Source organism: Mus caroli, unplaced genomic scaffold (assembly GCF_978045245.1).
Source record: "Mus caroli unplaced genomic scaffold, Mus_caroli_1 scaffold_6, whole genome shotgun sequence".
Lineage (NCBI taxonomy): Eukaryota > Metazoa > Chordata > Mammalia > Rodentia > Muridae > Mus > Mus caroli.
The window spans coordinates 95,400,683-95,424,349 of record NW_028227261.1 but is presented as its reverse complement, the minus strand read 5'-3'; the positions used below and the strand labels follow the sequence as shown (position 1 = coordinate 95,424,349).

Below are 23,667 nucleotides of genomic sequence, written 5' to 3'. Positions count from 1 at the left end.
GTTGGAGGCAGGTCGGGTCTGTGCCATTATAGAGACCAAACGGGAATCTGGAGAGAGGGAGGGGAGCGTGAGCTGAGAAGGACCAGCCTTTGAGATGTGTAACAAGTACTTGTGAGCAGAGACTGAGGGAACCTGGAGGCCTGCATGGGCTTTGAAATGCAATCACTGGTGCATGCCCCCTCTCCAGAGGCAAAGGAAATGACCCCTTTTGGGGATGGGAAGCCCATTTTGGGGATGAGGAATGCTGGCTTTTATCTAACCAATGAGTTCTGAGCTCATTTCTGGACATTCCGACTGTCTGAGACCTAACAGTAATAAGGCATGAAAACAGAAAGGGGTGGGGGCTCTAGCAGCAGGTAGGGACAGAAAGGGGGGACAGAGAGAGAGAGAGAGAGAGAGAGAGAGAAAGAAAGAATATGAATGAATAATGGGAGCAGTGACTGTCGCCAAAGTACACTGTATCCAGATAGAAATACATCCCTTTGATGAATGAAAACGGGTCAATAAGTTGCTAGTCTCATCCTGTTATCTTCCTCATATTCTCTTCATGATTTCTGGGTGGGTTTGGGGGCACTTTATTCTCTCTGATGCATTTTGGGGTAGTTTCCTCATATCTGGTGTCTAGTTCTGTCTTCCACTACTGTGTGCAGTCTTTTGACTCGTGTGAATGGCATGTAGGGCAATGGTTCTCAGCCTTCCTAATGCTGCGACCCTTTAATACAGTTCCTCGTGTTTGGTCACACACACACACCCCGCCCCAATAAAATCATTTTGTTGCTACTTCATAGCTGTGGTTTTGCTGTTATGAGTCATAGTGTATAAACATCTGTGTTTTCTGTTGGTCTGAGGTGACCCTGTGAGAGGGTTGTTCCACGTCACCACAGGTTGAGAACTGCAGACACGGGAGCGTGCTTTGCACTTGGCTCTTTTTATGTAGTCCTGGTTGTCTTGACAGTGTCATATTCCTTCTCAAGGCCCAAGACCGCAAAGATGTTTTCTAGGAAAACTTTTGTCTTCATAGTCTTCATGTTCAGTGTAACTAAATCTAAGATAAGTAGTGTCTCCAACTTCCTCTCAGGGCTCAGAGGTTTCTCCTTTGTCTTTCAAGAATTCCAGACACAAAGGTGTCAAACCAGATTTCTTTCTTAAAGCAGGCTTTTTTCCAGACTGACAAGCTATAATATAGTAATAAGAGTGCTAAGGCAAGCTTGGGCTCCTGCCTGAAGTCACTGCAGGAGTGACAGGGCTCTATATGTGGCACTCATTATTTTATGTGATTTGAATCATGGCAGCTAAACTGCCACATGAACTTTGTTTTATGCCCGCAGTCCAGATGCCCTTTACTGGATGAGTGTCTGCAGACATCCATCTAGTCTGCTATTTCGTTAGCAATGGGGAAAACATTTTTGTGTGTCTGTGGTCATTAGTGTTAGAGTCTGCTTTTGGTTGTGTTTAACACTGTGGATGTACTCTGTAGATCTATATTTTCCAAACTGTCAGTGACACGTAAAAATTTAGATTGTTACAATCTGCCATGGCGTGGCACTTTGACGTACTACAATGAAAAATAAATTGCTGGTCACACGCTTGGGTGTCGGTAATGTCAAAGACTTTCTTCTATTCTCATTGCAAAGCAGTAAAGCACCTGGCCAGTCAGTCCACACTTGGCTAGTGGTCAGTCACCTAGCTTTTGTTTGCTGCTGTAGATCAGAAGTTAACTCTTCAACCTTGTTGGTTTCTGTTTTTTTCTCTTGTCAGTAACATAGTTTCTTCTACAAAGATGTTTCTGTGGCCCTAAGTGAAGCAGGTGTTTGCTGAGGAGCACTCTGTATTCCTGCCTCAGAGAGTCAGCCTAAACCGACTGTCTGTCTGCATGTGCCTCCTTTACTGGTGCCCTTCCAAATGTGTACTTGACACACTTGCAGCATCTGTAGTACCGTTCTTTGAAGTGCAGATGTCCTGACACTAATGGGCTTTTGCTCTTCTAGAGGAAGATCTCAGTGGGTTTCCCCACCCTTGGCAGGACTGCCGTCTGGCTGGAGCACTTGTAAGATGCCACTGATTCCAGAGATGTCAAAGCATGGAGACACCTGGATCCCAGGACTCCTCCCAGGCAGATCCAGGAGTGCCCCTGCATCTGCTGCTGATGCCTGGAGCCTGGCTGATGAGATGGGACCTACCAGCTCTGTTTTTGTAGAAGTAGGGAGGGAGAAACTCCAGCATGTTCTCTCTTCTCCAACTGGCTGGCATCCCTCTTTAGGAGCTGTGATACCTTAGGCATGGACCAGGGAAGTGAACCTGAGCCATCTGTTCTGAGGGTTTTTTTGTTTTTTTTTGTTTTGTTTTTTCCTTCAACCCTCTTTTCTACCCTGCCAGCCCGAGCTTATTGCCAGTAGACATTTCATCTGTCCTGTTCTCAAAGTGCACTCATTACACTCCCATATTCTTCTGGCACATACAGTGCATATAAAGGTTTCACCTACTTTTATAGCTGTTTGGTTACTTCTTGGCAGTTTGAGAAGCAGGGTAATCATGTGTAGGCCAATATTGTCATTTGTTTTTTGTGTGGGGGTGGGGCGGTGGGTGTATGTGACTGTGTGTGTGTGTGTGTGTGTGTGTGTGTGTGTGTGTGTGTGTGAGAAAGAGAATGTCCCGGTATCTGCAGAGGCCAGAGGTTGCTTTGGGTTTCTTATCCTATCGGTTTCAATTTTACTGAGACATGCTTTAATCCCCCACCCTGCTTGACTAGACTGGTTTGCTGGTGCTACTGTATCTACATCCCATTGGGATTACACACACCACACCCAGCATTTTACATGAGGGGATCTGAACTCAAGTTCTCATGCTTGCATAACATCATACCCACAGAGCTATCCCCCTGCCCTGGCCCCCCAAACCTGCCCTTCATTGCTGCAGCATGCGCCTGTGAGTGCCTGCTCTGTGACCCTGTGGTTCTTAAGCACTGGGAGCACAGCAGTGAGTGATAAACATCCGGGGAGAGCATCCTTGTGCTGGCCAGCATTGGAACAGCCATTCTCCTTCCTTCCTTCCTTCCTTCCTTCCTTCCTTCCTTCCTTCCTTCCTTCCTTCCTTCCGGGTTTCATAGACCGGAAGCTCATTTGGTTTGTCTTCTCTTCGTTTTCTTTTTTGTTTGTTTGTTTTTTGTTTTTTCGAGACAGGGTTTCTCTGTGTAGCCCTGGCTGTCCTGGAACTCACTCTGTAGACCAGGCTGGCCTCGAACTCAGAAATCCGCCTGCCTCTGCCTCCCGAGTGCTGGGATTAAAGGCGTGCGCCACCAAGCCCGGCTCTTCTCTTCGTTTTCAGGTCTCCTTGTCAGAAAGATGTCAGCTTTGGAAATTCTCGTCTTGGTGCTGGGGTGTTATTGCACAGTTGGCAGAGGGTTTGCCCAGCATGTATGAAGCCCTGGGTTTGATCCCACAAACTGGGCATGGATGTGCATGCCTGTAATCCTAATACTTAAAAGGTGGTCAGAGGAAGTTCAAGGTTATCCTTGGCTATATGAAACCCCCCTCTTCAAACAAAAACAAAAATCCAAAAAACAAAAGGCTCTTCCCTTGAGGTGTCCAGCCCAATGCTTGTGGGTGTGCTTGGCTTTGTTCTGCCTGCCTCTTTCTCCTGGTTCTTGTGTTTAAGCCTTTATTAAGATATTTAACCAACTCTGTTTAGTGATTTATCAGTGTGTGCTTCCTTTTAGTTTAGCACCAGCACATTCTCTAGAAATAACTCTAGTGTTGTTTTTATGTTTTAGCCGGTTACACCTCAACAAGAAGGCAACAGACAAACAGCCGTATAGCAAGCTTCCTGGTGTCTCTCTTCTGAAGCCACTGAAGGGGGTGGATCCTAACCTAATCAACAACTTGGAGACATTCTTTGAACTGGATTATCCCAAAGTAAGTATAGTGCTGTCCCCAGGAGAGATGGGCTACATCAGGGGCTTACTTATTTATTTGGGGAATTTTAACACTGTATGAGGCAGAAGCCTTGATGCTTTATAAACATCAAAGTTGGAAGTTTTCCCAGCCTATATTCTGTAAGTAAATGCAAAGAAAGGCCAATTTTTGGGAATGAAAGAATACGTGTGCTGATTGTGAAAACAGCCTAGCCTGTCCCTCGGAATCCCATGTGCCTCTGTCATGCAGCGTAACCTCACATTTTGGTTCCTCTGCATCATTCCATCACAAAGCTCAGAGACCTAGTTCTGAGGCTCTTTTTATATTGTATCACATCCTTGTGTATGTAAATTGGTGGAGGAAAAAATTGTGTTGCTCTTTACTATGAAATGAGTAAGAGCATATGCCAGACACGGTCTCTAGACTTCCGTAGTCTAGTTCAGTTTCTGAGTTAGAGAGGCTGAGAAATCTGTCAGAGGTTCCTACAGCTATGGGGCTTTTGTTCCGACAGGATTCTACCTTAAAAGCATTAACACGATGGTAAATGTAGCCCCAAATCATCTAGTTCTTTTTTTTTTTTTTTTTTTTTTTTATTATATGTAAGTACACTGTAGCTGTCTTCAGACACTCCAGAAGAGGGCACCAGATCTCGTTAAGGATGGTTGTGAGCCACCATGTGGTTGCTGGGATTTGAACTCTGGACCTTCGGAAGAGCAGTCGGGTGCTCTTACCCACTGAGCCATCTCACCAGCCCATCAACTAGTTCTTAAGAAGAGAAAAAAAAAAAAAAAACAAATATTCAAATACCCTTTAAAGCTTTGAGTTCAGAGGTGTTTTCTTTAAAATCCTTCTTTGCGTGTTCTTTTTCTCAGAAGTTACACAAATGAATTAACAAATGAACTTGTCACCTGCCCTGGGCCAGCAACTGTCGTAGGGACATTAGGTCTTAAGTCCAGTTTGTTACAGAATGTATATTCTGTTGTAATTCAAATAATGTTTTCTGTAAAACCTGGTGTGTAAGTAGTTCTTTATAAATAGTAACTTAAAATATTTGTACTTGAAGAGTGGAATGTACCCCAGTAGGGCACATGCCTGGCATGCATGAAGCTCTGGGATCCGTCCATCACCAGGCTACACATAGAGGTGTGAATGGACAGACAGGTTCCTGGTACATAGGGAATTTGAGGCCAGTATTGGTCTATGAAGCAATTGGGGGCCAGAAGTGGTGGTGGTGGGTGGGTATTTTTGCTTGATATGTGGTATTATTTATTATTTCATACATTAAAACACATTTCATGACTTAGGGCATAGCTTGGTAATAAGAGTGTGTGCTTAGCATGTGCAGGACCCTGGCTTCCGCTCCCAGAACCACCCTCGGAATTCTGTTCTGAATGGCGTTTTGACCTCTTGACTATAGACTATAGGTTTGTGTTGTCCCTAATGTCTGCAGGTCTGAGTCAATGAGGAGACTTTCTCACACACTTTTACATTGTTATTTATGCATCTAAATTTACATCTAAATTTACATTCCATGTACTGCAATTTCAAGTGTTACGTTCTTGAATATCAAAGGACTAAGTATTCTTACTTTGGAAAGGGTTTTTGTAGTTCCCGGTCTTGCCTTTCTTCCCCTTTGCACAGTTCACGGTTTGAAAAGAGAAGGAGAAAGTGATTGATTGCAGCCCCGCGGGCGGGCGCTGGGCTGCCTTCTCCCTCCCCAGCTGTCGTCTAGATCCGTATCGCGCAGTTTCAGCAGTTTCAGTACTTCACCAGCTTGTCCATCTCCTGAAGATTTAGAAAATCAGCTTTTCTAAAAATATCGTAAAGATATATTTTCAATATGTACTGTGTTTTTACTATGTATATATGTCTAGTCTTTTAGAATATTAAAAAACACCCAAAAAGTTACTCTGTGTATTATTAGCTAGGAAAGCTTTTACCACATCTAGTGCTTAGCCAGTTATAATTGGAGGGATTTAACTGCTTCACTGTAGAGAATCTTAGCAAGTAAAATGGTTCCATCACAGACCATGAACACACAGAGGTGACGCCTCATTACCGTATGATGCTTCAGAATACACTTAAGGGTGGTTCTTTCTTCAGTTTGCTAGAATTCTTCTTTTCTTTTTTTTTAAAACCTGTCTTAAGTGCCTGCTCCTGGATAATGAGAATTGAGTTTTCTTTGCAGGGTGGCTAATTAAGTCATTTTTGTTTTTAATTTTGGGATTAAGTTTGAAAGGTATATTCACAATTGGAAGCTTTTAAGCCTTGTGATGAAATAAAGATGATGTCTGTACCCCCTTGAAAACCTTTTGGTATGGAACTAGAGGGCAACTCGAGCAGCAGTTGCGCGAGCAGACTATTCTTGCTTGCGGAAGACCGGAATTTAATTCCTGGCATCAGGCAGCTCACAACTGCCCTTAACTCCGACTCGGGAAAATCAGACTTTTATGGCGTCAATAAAATGCGCAGACACATTTTACACAGAGAGATACACGAGAGATACACGGTGAAAATTTGATTTTCTTTTTGTGACTCGGTTTATCTTTTTTCTTCTCATTGAGTGTATTTTACTATTACATTTTAAAGTTCTGTCTTGCTTGGGTAGGAAGCCCCAATAAGCCTTTTCCGCCTGTGTGTCATCGGGCTTAGAATTAGAAGCACTTTCCTCTTCCACCTGGCTGTTCACACCTGTCGAGCAGTACATATTATAAAAGCATTAAGGAACTCTCTAGGGTGCCTGGCTGCGTAGTTTAGTAGATAGGAAGAAAGCTAGCTGTGATTTTGCCCTTTTTAGTCACTTAGTCTTTCTAATCGCCATTATTAAGGACACAGTCTTCCTGCACTAAGTGTTGTGAGACATCAGGGCTGCTTGTAGACTCAGCCCTCTGGGAAGTGTCGGGTGTGGTAGGATCGGCACCCTTTGCTCTCTCAGACTTCTGTCTGATCTTTTGAGGCCAGATGACTGACTGTATGACTGGCTGAAGCCTTCTTGAGTAGCACTTGATCAGTCATCACTGAAGTGGATACTGGATGAAATAGTAAGTGGTAGAGATCATGAGAACGTGCCCCCGCCGCCCCCCTCCGTTTTCACCATCTGCTTAATTATTATTAAATCCCCACCTTATTGACGAAACCTTTCTTGACTTCAGCCCTGGTTCTCTTGTGTCCAACCACAGATTTCTTTTCTGCCAGTATTTTGGTGAGGTAAGATGCATGCTGAAGGCATTATGAGTATTTTGTTTCTGCTTTTTGCTTTTATATATTCATCAATAGAAGTAAGTACAGCAGGATGGGCTTTTCCGTGGCTTGAGTCAGTCCCTGTGATTTAAGCACTTCCGAAGTTACTGGACGGTTTTGGCAGGGCCGTTTCAAAGCTTTCAGAGATGCCTTTCTAACTAAACATAGCATTGAGCAAAATGAAATTGCGGATGTTTTCATACCTATGAGGTCAGTGAAGCATGCTTTTCATGGTAGTAAATGTTCACTCAAATGTTATTTTATTTAAAAAATTTTAAACAGTAAAATAAAATTAAGAATAAAAGAAATGGCCGGGCATGGTGGCGCACGCCTTTAATCCCAGCACTTGGGAGGCAGAGGCAGGCGAATTTCTGAGTTCGAGGCCAGCCTGGTCTACAGAGTGAGTTCCAGGACAGCCAGGGCTAGAAACCCTGTCTCGAAAAACCAAAAATAAAAAGAATAAAAGAAATGTAATCACATTTTGTCCTTTATGGGATATATTTACCATTTGTAGCTCCTTCCTGAAGCAAGGCTGGATCCCAGGCAGAGTTTCTGGAGAAGAAGGAGTGTGCTTGGTTTTGCTCCTTTTCAGTGTAGCTTTTTACACTCCTGCACGTCCTGGAAGCTTTGAGTGCATGCTAAGTGGTGCAGGTTGAAGAGACTTGATATGCAGGTTGTCAGTGGGACAGGGCCCGTCAGAGAATTGGTGGATGTCAACTGCAGGCTCTGCTGCTGGCAGGCAGGTCCGTGGCCCGGACGGAGAAGCTGTCTCTGCCCAAGCAGCACTTGCATAAGCAGCTACGTCCCTTCGGACTCCTCCCTAAACCTTAAACCTTGCGTACACAGTTACTTTGTTTTTCTTTCATCTAGTTTTTGATCACTCTAGAAATACTGACAGTGTTTCCTAATGTTACTCTCTTCTTTTGACTAGTATGAAGTACTCCTTTGTGTACAAGATCATGATGATCCAGCCATCGATGTATGTAAGAAACTGCTTGGAAAATACCCAAATGTCGATGCTAGACTATTTATAGGTAAGTAACCAAGTCTATGTTAGCCATTTTACTTTGTTAGTTTTAAATTGCAGTAAATCTTCTTGCACATAAACTCTAGATTAGGGTACAAGGCTCTCGGTAAAGTTAGGCAGCATGCTTGCTTTGAGTGTGTTTTCTGGAGGGCTGAAAGATATTTCTGTTCTATCAAGGAAAGTTATGAAAAAAAAAAAAGGTCTCGGTTACCAAATGGCACACGCAAAAATACTATCTTACTCAGGAGTCAGGTGTGAGTAGAAGTAGTGGCTGTTGTCTAATGATTTCTTTTTCCTTTTCTATTTTGATCTTGCCTCTGTCCATGGTCTGTCTGATGTTGGGCTGGTGGCCACCTTAGCAGTGCTGGGTGGGGATTCCATCTTATAGAGTGTGCTTTGGTTACAATCAGATACTTGTTGGTTACTTTCCACCAGCGCACCTTGCAGGCCAGTGTTTGCCTCTGGGCGTTCTCTGAGTAACTTCCAGTACTGTGAACACTAACCAGTGCAGGTGGAGGCTCTAGGTAGGCCTTGACTTCTTCATGTTTAGTGAATTACATAGGTGGTGTCTTCAACAGTGGGGCCTCCTCTGCAGTTTGTGGGGAGCAACTAATAGCCGTGCAGTAACCTAGGTTGTTGGGGGATTTCATGGAGCCCCGTTGGCCACTTGACTAGATGTACCCCAGTCCCAGCATTTGAGGTTTCACCTGGTGGCGAGAGATGTCTGCTCGGGCTTTGGCTCCAGTTAACTTGGTGATTTCTTTCATATACCTATCCATCTGCCCAAGCTTCTTCTGTATTGGGTTTCCATACAGCCCTTCAAATGGCCCTGAGTTTTAGCTGCCCCTCCCTGTGGTTCCCGTATTGTTTTCAATGGTGGTCTTTTCTCTGTTAAAAAGTGAGTGTGACCTGTGCTCTACTCTGATAGTCAGTTTCTCCTATTGTTGTAACTAGGGTCACTTCAAAATGAGTCCTGTGGACTTTTTTGTTTGTTGGTTTTGTCTGCATTTTTTCCCTACCACTAAATAAAATGTGTTTATGATATTATGTAGCATGATGCTTTAAAATATGTATTTGGCATGGCTAAATCAAATTAATTAGCATGCATCCTTAACACTGATTTGTGGCGAGGAATGTCTTACTGTTTCACCTTTGCATTTTTAGGTGGCAAAAAGGTTGGCATTAATCCTAAAATTAATAATTTGATGCCAGCATATGAAGTTGCAAAATATGATCTCATATGGATTTGTGATAGCGGAATAAGAGGTGAGGTTTGTTCTGTTTTATAAAACTGTTCATTTGACGATAGAATGCCAAGAACATCCTGAAAATATGTTATTTATCAGTCTGTGGTTTGCCCAATAATAATTTACTCCATCATCGTGTATGGTATATGTTAGGTGTATGTGGTAAGATTTTAATTTTTTTTAACCAAACCTAGATGGTACATGTATTAAAACCTTTGCATTTTGAAGAGAAAATCTTAACCATTAAAAACATAGTGACAGCCACTGTCTGGCCTGCAGCCCTTCCCCAGTGTAACATTCCTTCATTGTTGGCCACTTTGTAGCCTTTGCGCTTCTGTAATACACTATTCTACCAAAAGAGTCAAATCAACGAGCTCATGTTTCCTAAAATATGTAAATTTATTAATAAGCATTTTCATGTATTTTAAAACATTTATTTAGATGGTTATACCAAGAAGTTTCTCTCCTGGGCTAAAAATGTGTAGGTTTTTGAAGTTTTATATTCTCAGAATTAGTGATTGATATTAAATCCAAATGTTCTTTTTTTTTTTTGGTTTTTTGAGACAGGGTTTCTCTGTATAGCCCTGGCTGTCCTGGAACTCACTCTGTAGACCAGGCTGGCCTCGAACTCAGAAATCCGCCTGCCTCTGCCTCCCAAGTGCTGGGATTAAAGGCGTGCGCCACCACGCCCGGCTCCAAATGTTCTTAATTACATTAATGGACATTTTCTAAAATTCTCTCTCTTTTTTTCCCTTTCTCTGTTCTCCCCTTTTTTTTCCACTAAATTTTAGTCATCCCAGACACATTAACTGACATGGTGAATCAGATGACAGAGAAAGTGGGGTTGGTCCACGGGCTGCCGTACGTAGCGGACAGACAAGGCTTTGCTGCCACCTTAGAACAGGTAAGTGCAGGGCTTACAAAATGTGCTTGTCACAGCAGCTCCTCCCTCAGACCTGGTTACCTGACCTCAGCTCTGCTGCCTGGTGTGGGACCCTGCTGAGAGCACCCTTGTTCCTAGGAGGAAGTTCTCAGGTCCTTGGGGTCACTTACTGCTGAGCTACCCCCACCCTGTGGCTGCGCATAGGGGTTGTCTGGTGGCCCTGTCCCCAGCTGGACACATAGCATCTTCACTGAATTCTAGATGTTCACTCCAGACTATTGTCTTCTGTAATGTTCTGTTCAACTGAAAGCTACCTGATGACATATTGTAAAGTATTTAGGAAAAAAAAAAAAGTTCATGCAAGTCCTATTTAAAAGAAAAAACCCTTGATTCCCTTTTTAAATATCTTGAGAAACATATTTTCTACAAAACAAAACAAAACAAGAACAAAAAAGAAACATATTTTCTTTTTTGAAATTAATATACAAAGCTCTGGATTCCTTTATGGCAGAATGAAATACATAATTTTGTTGGCTCTCTCTACTCTCTCTCCTGTCTTCCTGCCTCTACTGCTCCCCCGCCCCCTTCACGTTTTTGTAGGTTTTTTTTGGTTTTTGTTTTGTTTTTTGTAAGTTCTGGTTCTTAACCACACTAAACAGGCTTTTCACCACTGGGCTACATTTTCAACCGTTTCTCTTCAAGGTTATTGTCAAGCTCTTACCATGTAGGGAATGAAAAGCTCGTGGAGACACAGAAGAGGCGCACTACCTACCCCAGCACCCAAAGGGAGGCCTACCTCTGTCTGCACTGACTAGGGACAGTGGAGACTCACTTCTCTTTGATCACTCAGGGCACGTGTGGCTGGTTTTGGTTTTGCCTTCATAAGCATTTCCCATAGTAAAGCTTCATTAAAGTCATATCTTATCCTAGACTGTTAAACAGAAAGCAACACTTGTCTTTGTCCCAAGGGAAAGGCTCTTGGTATAAGTTTTGATATTTATCCACTTCCTCTTCAGCACATTGTACATCTGTATATTTTCTTGATTCTTCTAATTGCCACAGATCTAAGAGGGTGAAGGCACATTTGTGTTAGGACTTTGATTTGACCTTTGGCAACTTAATATCTCTCTCTCTCTCTCTCCTCTCTCTCCTCTTATGCATCGTATATGTGTGCTCATGTATGTAGGAGGATGAGGGTGCGTGTATGTAGGAAGGTCAGAGGTTGATATCGTATTTCTTTCTCAGTCACTTGCCAGCCTGTATTTTGAGCCATGTTTTTGCGTCTCTCACTGAACTTTGAAGCTTCTAGACTGGACTGGCTTGGCTGGCCTGCAAGCTCAGCACGAGTTTCCACAGTCTGGGATTGTAGGTGCACATCACGTCCAGCTTCTTTTTTTTGGGGAGGGGGGGTTTCGAGACAGGGTTTCTCAGTGTATCCCTGGCTGTCCTGGAACTCACTTTGTAGACCAGGCTGACCTCGAACTCAGAAATCCGCCTGCCTCTGCCTCCCCAGTGTTGGGATTAAAGGCGTGCGCCACCATGCCCGGCCCGTCCAGCTTCTTTTATGTGTGTGCTGGGTATGTAACTCAGATCATCATGTTTTTGTGACCGTCACTTTGCTAGCTGATCCATTTCTCCACCACCGCCCAGCTCATGGTCTCTTTCTTAACACAGCCTTGGGAAATATTTCTCTCACTGGAAGAGATTGTTAGTCTTAAAATCTTGAGTTATCTGGTTGGTAAAACGAGCTACAGGTAACTGTTCTAAAATAGAATACCATCATGTGCTTTTACCTTAGAAACATGCACATAGATGTCTGTATCAGTGAAGGGCATTTCCCAGAATGCACCCAGTCTACTATACGTAGAATGAATGGAGATACAACCAGAAGACTCTTTCTGCATGATAAAGGAACCTTCAAGTGAACTCTAGTCCCACATAGTGCTGCGGCCTCGGTTAACTGCTCACGGGTTAAGACGGATGCTTCTGCTCTAGAACTTAGGTTTGGTTCAGTCACAGAAAGCTCCATTGCTTCAGTGAAGTCTGAAGAGTGTAGGTAGCAAGAATCATGTCTTAGCTGCCTTGTAAAATTCTATTGCTCTGCTCCATGTGAATAACTGCAATGGAGGAAGCCTGCTGCTCTGTTCTTGTAACTAGAAAAGGCAACAGATCTGAGATATAGATAGTAAATAGGGCTTTAACAAGGGTCTAACAAGTAGGGTGGTAGTCAGTTCGTCAAGTGTCACAGAGAAGGAACAGTCAGAAATTAGGGGCTGGAGCGATGGCTCAGCAGTTAGAGTGAGTTATGTTCTTCCAGAGAGGACCAGAATTGGGTTCTCAGCACCTAAAATGGGCGGCTTACAGTACCTATAACTGCATCTCCAGAGGATCCTGACCTTCCAACCTACAGAACCTCATTCAGATGTACATTACCCCCGTAGACTTACATGAATATACAGAATTTAAAACAATTTTAAGAAGAAATAAAATTTTCCTAAACATTGGTATCACCTATACATGCTCTGTGTATATGCATAGATACTTGTACACATACACACACACACACGCCACCAAATGTTGTAAAATCAGGAGACACTAAATTTCATTAATAATTTATATACCTGTTAATACTCTTTTATATATAAATTCCATTTTATTTGGAGTTTTTGTTTGTTTGTTTGGTTGGTTGGTTTTGGTTTTTTGAGACAGGGTTTCTCTGTGTAGCCCTGGCTGTCCTGGAACTCACTTTGTAGACCAGGCTGGCCTCGAACTCAGAAACCCACCTGCCTCTGCCTTCCAAGTGCTGGGATTAAAGGCGTGCGCCACCACACCCGGCTGGAGTTATCTTTTAATCTATTGATTTTAGAAAAGCTAGTGGTTGCTGGCCAGGGAATATGCTTTTCACTCTCAAGGTAAATATTTCTTGGTACTGCTAATAGCTGAGTAGTCAGCCAGACAAACCACTGCCCGAACTACAGTGGCGCAGAGGTATGCTTCTCCTTCAGCACGTCAGGACAATCACTTGTATTTAACAGAAAGCATTGGGGAAAGTTGGCAGGCTTCATAGTTTTAACATTAAAACCTAATTGATTATGTCTATCTGTGTTTTCTTGGGCAGGTATATTTTGGAACTTCACACCCAAGATCCTATATCTCTGCCAATGTGACTGGCTTCAAATGTGTGACGGGAATGTCTTGTTTGATGAGGAAGGATGTGCTAGATCAGGCAGGAGGGCTTATAGCCTTTGCTCAGTACATTGCTGAAGATTACTTTATGGCCAAAGCAATAGCGGACCGGTAAGAGAACTAAAGTATTTTCAGTATTCAGCAAATTCTATTGGCTTGCTCTTTCTGTTCCAACCATGGATCTGGGCTGTTTTATTTGATTCTGCTAGTGAGGACAAAGGTTAGTAATTTTGGCAGAGCATTCGAATCCACTATCTGTTGGCACTAGTAAAGCCTTCCTCCGTTTCCTTCAGGTGCTGTAGTTTGAAGTGGTTGACAGGAAGCTCTTGAGAGAATGAAGGTAGAAAGTTAGAAAAATTAAAGCTCTTGGTGTAATCCTAAGTCAATAGTTGCATTTTTTTTTTTAAAGCATCATTTGAAAGAAACTTTCTACTTTTTTTTTTTTTTTTTTTTTTTTTTTAGTTTATAGGTATGAGTGTTTTACCTGCATGTGTGTGTGTCTCTGGCACCCTTGGAAGTGAGAAGAGGGCATTTGATCTCCTGGAACTGGAGTTCCTGATAGCTATGAGCTACCATGTCGGTGCTGGTAACTGAACCTGGGCCCTCTGTAGGAGTGACAACTGTTCTTAAACTCCTGAGCCATCTCTCTAGTCCAAAACTTGGAAATTTCTTAGTGCATTATTTCATTCTTTGCTAATAAGCCACCTCATCATTTAGCATTCCTCTGTCACAGAAAATTTGTTTGGGTTTAAAAGAGATCACCACCCTGTGTGATTTCTTATTTAAAGATTTTTTTTTTTTTTTTTTTTTTTGGTTTTGTTTTTGGTTTTTTTGAGACAGGGTTTCTCTGTGTAGCCCTGGCTGTCCTGGAACTCACTCTGTAGACCAGGCTGGCCTTGAACTCAGAAATCCGCCTGCCTCTGCCTCCCAAGTGCTGGGATTAAAATATGTGCCACCATGCCCGGCACAAAGAATTTTTTGATAAGAGCATATTTGAAGTTCGTCCATATGGTGCTTAGGAAGTTCACAGTTACCTAATGTCTTCTATGAGAACTGGTCCACTTGGCCACTTTTCTTGTTGAACACACACTCAGGAATTCGTCAGAGACAAATTGTAGAGTAGAGATCTCTCTCACTGAGTATGTTGAAAATGGCTGCACTATAAACCTAGGGGATGTGGCTCCTTGCGCCTGGAATGTGATACCACTGAGGGCTGATGCAAAGGCTGAAGAGCATTCAGAGCATCAGTTCGCTCATCTTTGAGGACTGACTGGGCTCGCCCTGAATACCAGCCGCAGCTTACATTTACAGTGATTAATGAGTGCAGAACCAGTCAGGCTTGAATGTGTCTGTCAACACAAACATAGATCATATTATAATTATCTTCATTTGCAGAGGTTGGAGGTTTTCAATGTCTACTCAAGTTGCCATGCAAAACTCTGGTTCATACTCAATTTCTCAGTTTCAATCCAGAATGATCAGGTAAATCAATAAATTATCATTTTATAAAAGGAATGTGTGATGTGTGCATGTGCTTCATGACTTTATGTGTGTGTGTGTGTGTGTGTGTGTGTATTTAAAATGCATATGATGCCAGGTGTCATGGCGCATGCATTTAACCCCAGTACTTGGGATAAAGAGGCCATCGAATCTCTGAGTTCAAGGTCACCCTGTTTACATAGTGTGCTCTAGAATAGAGTAGCCAGAGCTACGTAATAGTCTTTGAGGGGGAAAAAAAGATTAATTTGCTTTCAGAAAAGTTTGTTCTGTATTAAGAGAAATTGAATGCCCAAATGAATTTTCTTTAATAATTCTGAAATTTAAAAAAAAAGATAATTGAAACTAAAACCCTTTAGAAATAGAAACTAAACTGGTCAAAGTAAAGACCATGTAAATGAATATACAGATATTTTTATTTTATTTCTAAATAAAAATAGAAAAGAGATTCATAAAAGCAAAACTGAGAAAGGAAGGCTGGGATGTATCTAAGTTGATAGACTGCTTTCCTGGCACGCAGACAGCCCTGGATGTCACCACCCACCCACCCCTGCACAGCTTACACTGGGTGTGGTGGCATCACCCTGTAGTCCCAACACTTGGGAGAAAGAGACAAAGGGTCAGGACCTGAACGTCCTCTTTCACTGCCTAAGAAGTTTGCAGCCAGCCTGGGCTACAGCAGAGGCCCTTTCTTAACAGTACATAAGTAAATAAAATTACAACTGTTTCAAAGAGGATCGTGTGTGTGAGAGCGGCCGGCGGGCGGGGTTCAGGATGGTGCTGGTGTTTGGTGGTGAGGGTTGCTCAGTTAGTTTTGTAAGTAGGCTGTTGTCTTAAAATCCTTTTTGTTTGTTTGTTTGTTTCTTCAGGTGGACCAAATTGAGAATTAACATGCTTCCTGCTACAATAATTTGTGAGCCAATTTCAGAATGCTTTGTTGCCAGTTTAATTATTGGGTGGGCAGCCCACCATGTATTCAGATGGGATATCATGGTCTTCTTCATGTGCCACTGCCTGGCATGGTTTATATTTGACTACATTCAACTCAGGGGTGTCCAGGTATGTGGGTGCACAAGAAAGGGTTCTCAGTAATCTGGGGAAGGAGCAGAACGATTTCAGTTTAGAAAAGGCTGAAGAGAGACGGAGTAGTCTTCAGTTTCTGTAGACAGAAAGCTAAGGACCTTAGTTTGGGACTTACAGTTAGTTCAGAAAAATGATGTGAAGGAGATATTCAAGCTGAGCCTGCAGTTGTTTTTCACACTGCTTTTACTAATGATGATCACTTTTTTTAGACAGACAGGATTGCAAGGCAGTTAAGTCACCACTGACACCTTTGACTTCAGTGTGCCAACAGTGGGGTCCCAGGAGTGCGTAGACTCCCTCCCCCAACTCTGTGTGTGTGTGTGTGTGTGTGTGTGTGGTCTCTATGCTTGGATGTGCACGCTTGTTCTCCCTTCTACCAGGTGGGGCTTGAACTTGGTCATCAGGCTTCCTTGTGGAGCCATCTCAGCAACCTGAGAATTTCATTCTTTGTACCTTTAATCTGACAGGAAGTCAGTTGATTTTTATTTTTAATTCTCAGGGTGGCACACTGTGTTTTTCAAAACTTGATTATGCTGTGGCCTGGTTCATTCGTGAATCCATGACAATCTACATTTTCCTGTCGGCATTATGGGACCCTACTATAAGCTGGAGAACTGGTCGCTACAGGTTACGCTGTGGAGGAACAGCAGAAGAGATCCTGGATGTGTAAGGAGACCTCTGTGACTGATTGCGCACAGTACGGAATGGAAGTGTTATAAATTATGTTTATAGAGACACTTTCCAGGGTCTCCCTTCAGTAGTTTATCACATGGATGTTTTGGAATCTGCTCTTTAATTTATTTGCATGGCACTTGCATCTGTGAAAAGCAAAAAAACAAAAGCAAAACATGTCTGTAGTCTTGGCCAAATAGTATATCTTGTGGAAGTAGAGAATCAAGACAATTGGTTCTAGGAAGTGGGGTTTGTTTTTTTGTTGTTGTTGTTTATTTTTTTAAACAAATAAATATATATATCTATATATATATATATACACACACATACACATATACAGGACTGCTCTGCAGCAGACACTATGACAGTATCCTTCAGTAGGGAAAGTTTCTTACCTGAGTTCCTCTGAATCTGTACGGGCAGAACAGCAGCTCTGTGAGAGAAGTCATGGCCTCTCCCCTGTGTGAAGTAAATGCTGTACAGAGAGATGCCCACTGGCTGAGAAACTTTTTCATGCTTTATGCCTACCTCTTGTAGTTGTTGCAGAGCAAATAGAAGTTAGAAGTTGTAATACGGTAGCTAGGCCTTGCAAAAACAAATGGAAAACTTTTAAAAATAATAATAATAAAAGAGCTGGAGTCTAGTATTTATATAAATCTGTGAGGTTTTTTTGTTTTGTTTTGGGTTTTTTTTTTTTCTTTTTTTTTTTTGTTTGTTTGGTTTTTTTGTTTTTTGGATTTTTTGTTTTGGTTTTTGTTTTTGGTCTCATTACAATCGAACCAAAAGTGGTTGAGATTGGTTTTTAATGGTAACCATGAATTGAAGGCATCTTTTGGACCAACTGTCGTTGGTTCTGTCTTGAACCATATTAATCACTGTGCTGTAATTAGGAGAGCTAAATCTTTCCTTCCCTGCTCCTGGCTCGCCCAGCCTGCCCCGTCTTTCCTTCGCTTTTTTCCAGGGGGGCGATGTTGTACAAGTGTAAGTGGATGTTTTATAGTGTAAGGAAAATGCATTTCAGACACAGCCACACAGGAGCTATTTTCTTACCCAGTATGTCTGTATTGTTAATAAGAATGTAATTTCATGATACAAGTATTTAATATCTTTTTTAAGTGAGTAAAAATATTCTAGCTATTGGCAAATAGATTACAGTAGACAATTAGAGGATATGATGAGGTTGACTCTTCAAATCGATCTGTATTGAGCTAAGTCGACTGTGCGGCCTGTTGGTTTTTTTTTTTTTTACTCTAACAGTCTCGTGTTATTTAAATTGGATTTTTGTATTCAGTTTGTATGACAGTAGACTAGGCCAGCTTAGCTGTAAATGCATGCTACACTTTCCTCTCTCTGTCATGCAGCTAAGCTTGCTTGTCAGCCCGTGCTTAACTTGTGGTGAACTGGACTTTTGTTTAAAATAAGCAAAAATGTAAGGGACGGTGCACCGGCCTTTTCCCTGTCTTCTTAAGTAGAAGTTTGCTCGTCCTTCCGAATTCGAGGGCGTGTTATCCGTCTGATGCTTGCTGTTACCCCCAGCACTTGGCAGCTTCCCATCCACCCTGTGTTACTATGGCTTCCATCTCAGCACACAGTGTGTAGCCTATTAGCAATAACTTCCTGTGTATAGAGAACATTTTCATCTTACTGAGCCAGCCCATTTGCCTAATGACTATACAGACAGTCTAAATTGCAATATATCTGTAAATGTGTATATACTATAAATACACAATATACTTACATTTTTCTGGGCCAAACAGCGTTTCCTTTCCCCTCTTTTTCCCCTCTCTTGCCTTATGATGAATTTGTTTGAGGGCATTTTCTTCATGAGCAAAGGCTTGGATGCATATTCCTAGGTTTGGTTTTGTTTTTGTTTTTTTCTTTCTGTGAAATGGGTATTATTATCCCCGAGGAGAGCTGCACAGTGAGAACCAGTCTAGTTATGACCCACTCCGTGTTGTTTTTTACATTACTCTTGACGAGTCGAGTTTTGCTGAGCACGTTTGCTGCCCGTCGGTTTGTTCGGTGGAGTTTGGTGGACGCCTTCTTTGCACTGCTGAAGTGAAATCTTGCTGACTACTTGGCTTTTTTGTTGATCTCAGTATGGGCAAAGAAACAAAATCCAAATGGCTGGACAGACTTCTGTAAATATTTTTTTAAAAATAAACAAATGTTCTGTATGTGTGTGTTTTACGTGGTCATGAAGTATTTCCTTAAAGCGAAGCCTTGAGTACGCGGAGAGTAACTCTTTGTTTAGCAAGTTTGGAGTGAAGATAAAATAGCACGAAATACTGTAAAATGTCAAAGCACCACACCAGAACTGTAGGAGTCCAAATTTATAATAAACTGTCTTTTTAAAAAGAAAACAATTAAGTGTCTAGAATATATCATGTTTTATTATTTAAAATCATTGTCTTAAGTTTTTTGTTGAGAGAATAAAAAATTTGAATATAATCAACGGGAGTAACAGAGTGGCTTTGTTTACTTCCTATCTGACATGTTCTGTCTCAGACATGTTGCCATATTCATCGTCTTTCTTTTCCTTTTGTTTTGTCTTTTTGAGACAAATGTTTCTCTGTGTACCTTTGGCTGTCTTGGAACTCTCTGTAGATCAGGCAAGCCTCAAACACAGAGAGAGATCCACCTGCCTCTGCCTCCTGAGTACTGACTGGGATTAAACAACTTTTTTGCTTTCATTTGTGCTACACTGGACTTACAATGGGGCTCACCTGCTTTGGTTGCAGGTAATAACACAGGGCTGGAGAAAATGAGGACAGGCACCTCACCCACACATTGGCATTAGTCATTCTGGGTGGGGCTGCACTTGGAGAATTACAGACCCTTGATGACTGACCTCCGGTACAGACCCAGAGTTCCCTTTGGGAGCTCATTCCTGCTGGGCGGCAGCCTGGACTCTGCCTTCTCAATTGTATCACTTCCACAGATGAGGAAGGCAAGCCAGTCCCGAGGAAGGGCTGGAAAGGTCTTGCTGCCAGAGGTGCTGAGCTGCACCCCACACACTGACTGCCCGGGCTTCACCCAAGCTGGAGGCATTCCCAGATGTTGTGTGTCTTGTGTGTTCTCCAGAGCAAGCTGGCTAGCCTAATCAACCTCCAGGTTCAGGGATAGACCTTGTCTCTTAGTACATAAACCCTTGATGTTCTTGTTCTACAGGCTTGAACTGGGTTCTCAGGAAGAGCTTTTGGTAGTTAAAATACAGAGCAGCAGCCTAAGAACCAGTATGTACTAAGAGTTCACACAGCCTTTCCCAGTTCTGGGAGAGGCTGGCAGAGTCTAGGTGTCTGGGGGATGTTTTCATGTGGTTATGCTGTTTAGACTGAGTCATCAAGACATCCGTGTTAATAGCATGAAGATATGATTACATGACTTAACCAATTTAGGGGTGTCCTTTCTTGGAAGGGTTGAGATCTCTGCACCAGCCTCCCTGAAGACCACACCTCTCATTGTAAATGACGGGATCTGTCTGTCCAATCACAAATCCTGGGACTTCTCAGGACTGACATCGAACTGCCAGAGCAACAGACAACACGGTGGAGCAAACACTGGAGTGTGGGAAGGGAGCAGGTTAGAGGAGATGATGAACTAGACCCGGCATCATGGCCCCGGCCTGGAATCATTTGGGAGGCTGAAACATCACAAGATTGAGGCTCAGCCTGGGTTAACATAGCAAGATCCTACTTTTGCATACTTGAAGTGGAGAGATTTGAGAGTCATTTCACTAGAACTGGTGTCCAAAGGTGCTGATCATAATATAGGATCAACAGACAGAGCAAAGGACAGAATCTTTGGGAGCTATTTAAAGGATGAAAGCATCCAGAAAAGGGTTAGAGAGATGGCTCAGCCGCTGTAAGTGCTGGCTTCTCTTCCAGAGGCCCTTCCTAGCAACCATGTAGTTTATTCACAACCATATGGAACTCCAATTCCAGGCAACCTGACCTCCTTTTCTGACCTCTGAAAGCAGATAATGCATTCAGGCAAAGCACCTATACACGTAAAATAATTTACAAAATCCAAGAATGATAAGCTTCCAACCCTGAGGTTCTGTGCCCTTGGTGAGCCTGGGACTCTGGTCCGCTTCCATCATCTTTCTGAAGCCCAGGTTATTGCTATATACAGTGATGGGCATTGAAGTCCTCTCCTGGGCTGAGATCATCAGGTGAGGAGCAGGTACCATCCCCAGTGTGGCTGGATCTCCATTCACGGTGAGTCGTCTCATACAATGAGTATGACATTTTCACGTGGGAGTAACTTCCTTGTGTTTTTCTTAATATGTATTTCATTTTATAAGAGAGAAAAGGGGAGTTTTCAGAGCTAAAAGCTGATTCTGCCTCCTGACAATGCTCATTTGCCTCTTTTGCTAAAGAAACTTGTAAGGGCGGGGCGGTGGTGGCGCACGCCTTTAATCCCAGCACTTGGGAGGCAGAGGCAGGCGGATCTCTGAGTTCGAGGCCAGCCTGGTCTACAAAGTGAGTTTCAGGACAGCCAGGGCTACACAGAGAAACCCTGTCTCGAAAAACCAAAAAAAAAAAAAAGAAACTTGTAAGGAAAGGCATCTCTGGGGGCGGGGGGGGGGGGGCAGATTCAGCAGGGTGGAGCCACAGAAGTGAAACATCTGGGCTTAGGAGGGCATGAAGAATGAAGAAGAAACGAAAGTCATGGCACATGTATTTAGAAGCTGCAAAGACACATTTTCCATCCAGAGGTCCAGCAATACTGGGTGACACCAAAGATTCTGACTTGAATTCTCAAGAAAAATTCTTTGCACACGCGCACACATACACCACATACACACACACACCAGCCCTGGCCACACAGTGTGGCTCATTGCCCACTTGGACTGCGTTGGCGTAACTTCAGCTTGATATCGGGCTCTGGCTTCTTTCTGACCTCATTATTTAAATACTGAAGTTTTGAAACAATAGATAAGGTTTCATTTTTGCACACCCAATTGTGAGCCACTGAAACGTCACCCATTTCTTGAGAATGTAATAGTAGTATATTCCTATAATATCACAGGGAATGGAAAACTGAAGCAGGAGGATATCCAGCAATGTACAGTGAGTTCAAGGCCAGCCTGGGCTCTACAACAAGATCTTCCCTTAATAAAATCATACAGAAATTTCTTAACCTTATCTAAATAATTTCTTTGCAAGGGCAGGGGCGCAGAGACAGGGCTTCTCTACAGAGTCCTCTACATAGCCCTGGCTGTACTGAAAGTCACTGTGTAGACCAAGCTGGCCTCAAACTCTCAGAGATGAGCTTGCCCATGTCTCCTGAGTTATTTTACATGACTTTTCATTTTAACCATATAAACAATTTATGTGACCAAACAGAAGTCTTTACTCTTCCAAACTCTATATTTAGGGTAAGTAATGTTTCCTCAAGGAAAGACAGGATAGGAATGGAAATAGTTAACATTTGTACAAGGGGCAGACAGTGCTCTTAACCACGGAGCCATCTCTCCAGCCCTCGGTTTTAACTTTCAAGTAAGAGTATTTTCATGTTCTGTTTTCAGTTTCGGAGACAAATGGCATTGGTGCTGCGCTCTCTGTCGCCATGAACTTTGCTAGCATTTGCTGGTGCAAACTCTGGGCTCCAGACGTAGGCTGTGCTAATTGTGCAGTCTTTGCTGAACAAAACAAAACAAAAACAAACAAAATCAGCAGCTGGGCATGGTAGCACACACCTTTAATCCCAGTGCTTGGGAAGCAGAGGCAGGCAGATCTCTGTGAGGGCAGCTTGGTCTACATAGTAAGTTTCAGGATAGCCTGGGCTACATAGAATAGTAGGTCAACTTCAGTAAGTCATGACCCGCTTTGAGGGTTGGACACTCACTCTCACAAGGGTTGCCTAAGATACCAGAATCACCATATCCCTATCATTCTGTTCTTACAGTCTTTCCGCCCTATCTCCTATGATGTTCCCGAGGCTCGGAGGGAATGATACGGGTTGTCTCATTTAATATTAAATACTCAACAGTAGTTTGTCCTTAGCAACCTGACACACAGCCAAGAGACTCAGCCTTAATCTCTGTTTACCGTAAAAGAGAAGTTTCTTTGGTTAAGGTTGAGGACAGAGCTAGTCTATGGGTATAAACAAAGATTTAAGAGGCAAGTTGATAAGATCTCCAGTTAGCTTGACAAAAGTACTTGGTTTATCCCTAGTGGCCCATGACATCCTCACAAGAGGGCCTTTTGACTATGTCCACAGTTACCACATATAAACTCTGCTATGGGTCTAATCAGAAATCAGTTGGTTGGGAGCTGGAGAGATGGCTCAGTGGTTAAGATCACTGACCGCTCTTCCGAAGATCCCGAGTTCAAATCCTAGCAACCACATGGTGGCTCACAACCACCCGTAATGAGATCTGAAGACAGCTACACTGGAATTACATCTAATAAATAAATAAATAAAATCTTACAAAAGAAAAAGAAAAGGAAATCAGTTGGTTATAACCTACAGTCGGGCCAGTATTGCACCAATCAACACCTGGGAAGTTGGCAGAGTAGCATTCAAGGTCTAAAGCTGAGAAAGACTCCCACTGCCTTGGCTCGGCCAGCTGCTGTATAGCAACTACGAGCTTTATGCGTGCTAGACAATGAGAAGCAGCACCTGGGTCAATTACACCATGGTTTCTCTGTATTCTGCAACCAACATATGGAGTCTTCCACATCTGGGTCTTATCATCCCATTAGCCACAAGCAGGGCCCTAACCCGTAGTGTTTTAGCTGGCTATAGAGCCTTCTTGCTCAGTGACTCCTAGGGACATCCCCTCATACCCAGCACTGGAGTTTGATAACCCAAGGCTTCTGGGATCAGCATGGGACTTACATTCAAACTCTTTTTTTTTTAAATATTTTTAAATTAGCTTGTAAAGGAGTGGACTTCCATGTAACTATTTAT

General features: G+C 42.8%; 1 protein-coding gene across 1 annotated transcript in view; it reads left to right on the top strand.

Annotated features, from left to right (window-relative positions):
* Ugcg (UDP-glucose ceramide glucosyltransferase) overlaps positions 1-19,191 on the top strand; it is a 33,978-nt gene extending 14,787 nt beyond the window's left edge. The window contains exons 2-9 of the mRNA XM_021159886.3: positions 3,770-3,911; positions 8,083-8,185; positions 9,343-9,444; positions 10,217-10,329; positions 13,427-13,605; positions 14,890-14,976; positions 15,861-16,050; positions 16,574-19,191. Of these exons, the coding sequence (XP_021015545.1) occupies positions 3,770-3,911; positions 8,083-8,185; positions 9,343-9,444; positions 10,217-10,329; positions 13,427-13,605; positions 14,890-14,976; positions 15,861-16,050; positions 16,574-16,744 (1,087 nt within the window). The 3' untranslated portion in view covers positions 16,745-19,191. The remainder of the gene's footprint in view (positions 1-3,769; positions 3,912-8,082; positions 8,186-9,342; positions 9,445-10,216; positions 10,330-13,426; positions 13,606-14,889; positions 14,977-15,860; positions 16,051-16,573) is intronic.
* Positions 19,192-23,667: the final 4,476 nt, after the last annotated feature.